We start from the raw sequence: 6,608 nt of genomic DNA on the forward strand, positions 1-6,608 counted from the left end.
AGTCTGTATGCAGTCACACACAGGCTGAGATCAGCCCAATTAAGCAGGCTGAAAACAGCCACTGACAACAGCCTGTATGTCGATAGCCTTACTGTAAACTCTAACTGCCAAAGAATGTAGCATATATGTATGTCTTTGGCAGTTAGAGCTTTTGCCTGCTAGCACATACAGTAAAAGATACGTGCTTGGCAGGCAAAGGGTTAAAATACTAACCATATACATATCTTCCCCTGCTATGCTAAAATAAATTCATTATTTTTATCCAAGGTGTTTTAAGTGTTTTTCATAGATCCTTTTATTCAAAATCTTTTTAAACATCAATTTTGTCTGTATCCTAATTCTTAGGGGCGACTTATCAAAAGTCGAGTTTATTTTTTTTTACGAAACAAGAAAAAACATGAACGCAAATGTACTCGAGTATATACAAGCTTGACTAGTCTGTATTTGTTGAAGAAAAAAGTCGACAGAAAAAAAACCTGGCATGTAAAAGCATTATTTATTTCCCAGCTCATTAAAACATTTCAAGTTCTGTTGCAGGTTTAATTTTCTGGCACACAAGTTTTTTCCCAGACCTCCAAAATTAGTAAATATGCTGTATTTGAATCGTTCAAATTAAAGGTTTAGTGCATTTGATCGATTCAAATCAAAGTATTTGCCCCAAAAAACTTTGATTTTTCAAAGTCCATCAAATGACTCTAAATACGTTCTAGGAGGTCCCCCATAGGCTAAAACAGCAATTCGGCAGGTTTTAGATAGTGAATGGTCGAAGTTGAAGTTTTAAAGAGACAGTACATGATAAATTTAGATATTCGAATAGTCACATTTTTTTCAAATTCAAATAGAATTTTGGCCTATTCAATAGTCAAAGTACACAAAAATAGCATGAAATTCGGATTTTTTTACTTCACATTTTCACTTGGACCCTTGATAAATCTGCCCCTTAATCTGCAACGTACTAATGAGCAATACATTTTGAATAGTGAGTGTAGTATTTCTTATTATTTGGAATTTGGAACTAAAAAAAGAATAAAAAAGGGAGGAGGAGCTGGCTGAAGTACTAGAGAACTTGCCACTTACAACTCAAGTACTAAGACATAGCTGGCAGGAGTCTCAAAAGTGTCAAGAAGGCTGATAAGCTGAGGGGGCTGAAGGCTGTGCAGAATTCCAAGTTCATGGATAACCTGGTCTCTTTTCATCAACTTCTTGTTGACGAATTTGGTGGCTACAATTCGTCTTGTAACTTTCTGTTCACATTTTTTCACGACAGAAAACCTGCCCCTGAAAAAGTAACGAAAAAATAGAATCTTTAGCTAATTACATACATAATTTATTTGTAATATATACATAAACACAATTGTACTTAAGAAACACCAGTTCCATTAACAGTTATATTACATATATTTACTGTAGAGAAAGAACTGTAAAATAATAGTTATTAATAGTACCTGCCAACTTCAGCCACTTCATTATAAGCAATATCAAAGTTGTCTTTCCAGATTACCCTCGGCCCATCACTCCATGAACCTGTTATGTGGGAAGAGAGGAAATTAAAACATCTAAGATTGTTACTTAAGTCAAAACTTTAGTTTAACACAAACTTATAGTATGCTTCAGTATTGTAATAATTTCTGTTAGTAAAATGCATCTTTGACTGGGTGTCAGGCTTACCGGATAGTTTATGAAGCGATGGACCTCTTCTAGATGATAAGGACTCACAAGCGGCTCACAGAACCCACCCGGGGATGAGACAGGAGGAAGCCGTGAGTGGAGAGAAGCCAGTGAGGCTAAGTCGAAGCGAGGTACCAGGGATTTCAGAGAAGAGAATAGTCAGGCCGGATCCGAAGTCAAATGGCAGGCAGCAATTCAGCAGGAACGAAAGATAAGCAGAAGTCTGGGCAGGCAGCAAGTCTCAGAAGTCAAAACACATCAAGGTCATACACAGGAGTCAATCAGAAGTAGTTTAAATCTGTAAGCTAGGTCTCAGGACAAACCACGATAACCAGGCACAGTTAAAATACAAAAGTCAGTTTAAATACCTTTAAACTTGGCGCCAATTCTGCAGCGTCAGAACGCCTGCGACGAGGAGTCAGCGTGAACACGCTCTGCGCCGCAACGAGCCTGCGCCTGGATGCGCGCTGACGTGCACGCTTCTGCGCGCACACGTGACCCGACGCCCGTGACGTCAGGAACGCTGGACGGAGGCGCATCGATGGATCCGCTCGGTAAGTATTTCTTACATTGCCCCCTACCGAGATGCGACCTCTGGACGCAGACAGTTGAAGGCTTGCCAGGATGAGTCTTATAAAACTGAGTCAAGAGTCTAGGAGCATGTATATTTGAAGAAGGTTCCCAAGAATTTTCCTCTGGACCATAGCCCTTCCACTTAATTAAATATTGTAGTCGTTTCCCTCTCCTACGAACATCCAGGATCTGTTCAACCACAAATTCTTCTTGATTGTCGACAATAACTGGAGGAGGCGGAGGAAAACTTCGTCCCGGAAAATGGTGATGTACCACAGGTTTAAGCAATGCTGCATGAAATACCGGATGGATGCGATAGGAGTTAGGTAACTTCAACTGGAAAGAGACAGAATTGATTTGACGACAGATAGTAAAGGGCCCCAAAAACCGCTGACCCAACTTCTTACTGGGACAAGATAATTTGAGGTTAGCCGTGGATAGCCAGACTTGGTCCCCAACCTTGAATTCAGGATCTTTCCTTCGTTTGCGATCCGCATAAACCTTGAAGTTTTGTTGAGCTGATGAGCTCTAGTCATTGTCTGTTGCAACAATTTGAAATTTTTTGTTAGAAAGGTGAGTCGGTCTTGGACTGCTGGAACCGGGATCCCAAAAAATGCTGGAGCTGAAAAAATTGCCGGATTCAACCCATAATTAGCAAAAAACGGAGATTGTTTGGTCGAGGAGTGGCAAGAATTATTGTAAGCAAATTCTGCTAGAGGAAGTAAGCTTACCCAGTCATCCTGAAGATGAGAAGAGTAACATCTTAAGTATTGTTCAAGAGTTTGGTTTGTTCTTTCTGTTTGACCATTAGATTGGGGGTGGAATGCAGAAGAGAGAGATACTTTAATCTGTAATGCTGCACAAAGAGTTTTCCAGAATTGTGAGGTAAATTGAGGGCCGCGATCAGAAACCACTTCATCAGGTACTCCGTGAAGTCTCACTACTTCTCGAATAAACACCTCGGCAGTCTCAGAGGCAGAAGGTAATTTTGGTAATGAAACAAAGTGAGCCATCTTAGTAAAACGATCCACAAATCGTGTGCTCTTGAGAAGGTGGAAGTTCAGAAATAAAGTCCATAGATACGGATCCCCAAGGACAAGAGGGTATGGGAAGTGGTTGAAGAAGCCCAAGTGGTTTACTATGAGAGGCTTTTGAACGAGCACAAGTCTCGCAGGAGACCACATAATTAGTACAATCCTTGATCAACCCGGGCCACCAAAACAATCTTTTTGCAAGCAAAGAGGTTTTCTGGATTCCAGGGTAACCTGCTAGTTTAGCATCATGAATAATTTTGAGTGCTTCAAGGCGGAGATCTTTAGGAACAAAAAGCTTATCATTAAGAAAATAAATCCCATTTTTGCAGATTATTTCTTGAGGAAGAGAAGAGCGAGGAATATTTTCAGAAATACTTTTAATCTGATCCAAGAAAGAGGTTTGGAGGAGAAGAAAATGGTTGGGTCCAAGAATGGTTTGAGAGGATTCTTGTAAGTCTGGCTGCGGTGAAAACATTCTCGATAAAGCATCGGCTTTAGTGTTCTTGGTACCAGGACGATAGGTGAGATGAAAATTGAAACGCATAAAAAATAATGCCCATCTGGCTTGTCTGGGCCTAAGTCTTTTAGCTGAACGGAGATATTCCAGATTACGGTGATCTGTAAAGATAAGAATAGGGTGTCTGGCGCCTTCAAGAAGATACCTCCATTCCTCCAACGCAAGTTTAATCGCCAATAACTCCCTGTCAGCGACGTCGTAGTTACACTCGGATCTTGACATTTTACGTGAAAAAAAAGCGACTGGGTGAAGTTCTTCTTTAACACCTGACCTTTGGGAAAGTATGGCTCCTACTGCGGTTTCCGATGCATCAACTTCTAGGACAAAAGGCAGTGAAGGTTCTGGGTGATGAAGAATGGGAGCAGAGACGAAGAGACTCTTAAGATAATCAAAAGCTTCTTGAGCTTCAGATGTCCAGATGAATTTTACATTGGCACGGGTGAGACTGGTGATAGGCGTAATTATATGAGAGAAATTTTTAACAAATTTCCTATAGAAGTTAGCAAAGCCAATGAATCGCTGAACGGCCTTTCTAGATGTGGGTATAGGCCAATCTAGGATCGCTGAAACCTTCCGAGAATCCATCTGGATGCCTAGAGGAGAAATAAAGAACCCTAGGAACTCCACAGAATCTTGTTCAAAAATGCATTTTTCTATCTTAGCATACAGTTGATGGGTACGAAGACGAGAGAGGACTTTTTTCATGTGAATTCTGTGATCTTCAAGGGAATTGGAAAAAACAAGGATATCATCCAAGTAAATAATGACAAACACGTCTAGAAAATCACGAAACACATCATTTACAAAGTGTTGGAATGTTGCTGGAGCGTTGCATAGACCAAATGGCATAACGAGATATTCAAAGTGTCCATATCTTGTGCGAAAAGCGGTCTTCCATTCATCCCCCTCACGAATCCTGACCAGATTATATGCTCCTCGGAGATCTAGTTTGGAGAAAACTCTAGCTTCACGTAGCCGCTGGAACAGCTCAGGAATAAGCGGGAGTGGGTATCGGTTCTTAATAGTAATTTTATTAAGTTCACGGTAGTCAATGCAAGGCCTCAATGAATGGTCTTTTTTTTCAACAAACAAAATTCCAGCCCCGACAGGAGACGTGGAATTGCGAATGAAGCCTTTAGCTAAGTTCTCATCTAAATAGTTGCGCAATTCCAATAACTCAGGCTCAGATAAAGGATAAATTCGCCCGAAAGGTATTTGTGCACCGGGCAACAGGTCAATGGGACAATCATAAATACGATGGGGAGGAAGTATGTCCGTTCCCTTCTTACAGAAGACATCTTGAAACTCCTGATAGGCCATCGGAAGTTTATTAAGAACTTCTTGCGGAGGTGCAAGCGAACAGAGTTTAGCAGGTCCAAAAGGTAAAATGGGTCGACAATTAGAGAGGCAGAAATTAGAAGAAAAGACAATCTCCCCAGAATCCCAATTAATGGACGGATTGTGCTTCCGGAGCCATGGCATCCCCAAAATAACTGGAAATAAAGGTGACGCCACAATATCAAAGTTCAAGATTTCAGCGTGAACTTTATTAAGTGACATAAACAGAGGACAAGTCTCTTGGGTAACTGGTCCGGATAATATGGGCGATCCATCTGCAACTTGAAGTAGTATGGGATTCTTCTTCTGGTGCAGGGGAAAACAATGAGCTTCAGCGGTTGCAGAGTCCAGGAAACACCCACTAGCCCCAGAGTCAATGATTGCTTGTAGACTCACTGTCTTGCCTTCCCACTGTAAAGAAAGCGGAACAGTAAGTAGGGGAGTAAAAGGAGACGTAAATACCGGTGACTTGTTAAGAAGAGTTTTACCCCGAGGAGAAGGTCGTGTGGGACAGTCACGGAGCAGATGGCCAGCTTGTCCACAGTACAGGCATAAATTGAGCCTTCGACGTCTCAGGCGTTCCTCTGGGGTTAGAGCTGATCTAATGGCGCCGATCTGCATAGGTTCAGGGTCCACAGTAGCAGATGGAGCAACAGGCAACCGGACTGGTGGAGGAGCATGAGGAAGAACCCACATTTGAGAGCCTTGGCCCGACCTCTCAGCTCTTCGTTCACGGAGTCTCCGATCAATCTGTATAGTAAGTAAGATGAGGTCGTCCAGGGTCTCTGGAATTCCTGTACGTGCTAGTTCATCTTTCAAGGGCTCAGACAACCCCAAACGATACTGATGTTTAAGTGCAGATTGATTCCAATCCACATCTGCTGCAAGTCTGCGGAATTCAACAGTATAGTCTTCAGCTGGACCTCGCCCTTGACTCAAAGCCCGTAGCGAAGCTTCTGCCGCAGAGGATCTGTGTGGATCTTTGTATAATACAGCCATTGCTTTAAAGAAGGATTCCACTGTGGCCAGTTCCGGACTTTGCATATCCATCAAACGGAAGGCCCAAGCCTGAGGGTCCCCCACCAAGAAGGAAATAATAGTGCCTACACGGGCCTGTTCAGTAGGATAAGTGCGTGGTTTTAACTTAAACAGGAGTTTGCAGTTATTTTTGAATAGACGAAAAGTCTTTCGATCTCCCGAGAATCGCTCAGGAAGGTGAACCTTGGGCTCTGGTTGGTCAGAAGGAGGTGCAGAGCTGCTAGAAGAAGATTGTTCGGCCAATGGAACTGTAGCTGAACCACCAGGAGGTGGCTGCAGGGTCCTCATCTGATCCTGCATTTGAGCGTAGCCCCCTTGAAGCTCACGGACTGCTTGCGTAAGCATAGATAACTGTTGTGTGAGGACTGAAAACGGAGATGGCCCTTCAGCTTGATCCATCTTTAGGCCTGGTTATACTGTCAGGCTTACCGGATAGTTTA

The 6,608-nt window shown here is 42.4% G+C and overlaps 1 protein-coding gene across 1 annotated transcript; it reads right to left on the reverse strand.

The window, feature by feature from the left end:
- Nucleotides 1-1,832: 1,832 nt before the first annotated feature.
- LOC121395101 lies at nt 1,833-3,254 on the reverse strand. Its single transcript, XM_041567684.1, has 3 exons — nt 3,084-3,254; nt 2,973-2,981; nt 1,833-2,742 (listed from the first exon to the last, which is right to left on the reverse strand). The coding sequence occupies exons 1-3, from the start codon at nt 3,252-3,254 to the stop codon at nt 2,065-2,067; spliced, it is 858 nt and encodes a 285-aa protein (XP_041423618.1). The 3' UTR covers nt 1,833-2,064.
- Nucleotides 3,255-6,608: the final 3,354 nt, after the last annotated feature.

Source organism: Xenopus laevis, chromosome 6S (assembly GCF_017654675.1).
Source record: "Xenopus laevis strain J_2021 chromosome 6S, Xenopus_laevis_v10.1, whole genome shotgun sequence".
NCBI lineage: Eukaryota > Metazoa > Chordata > Amphibia > Anura > Pipidae > Xenopus > Xenopus laevis.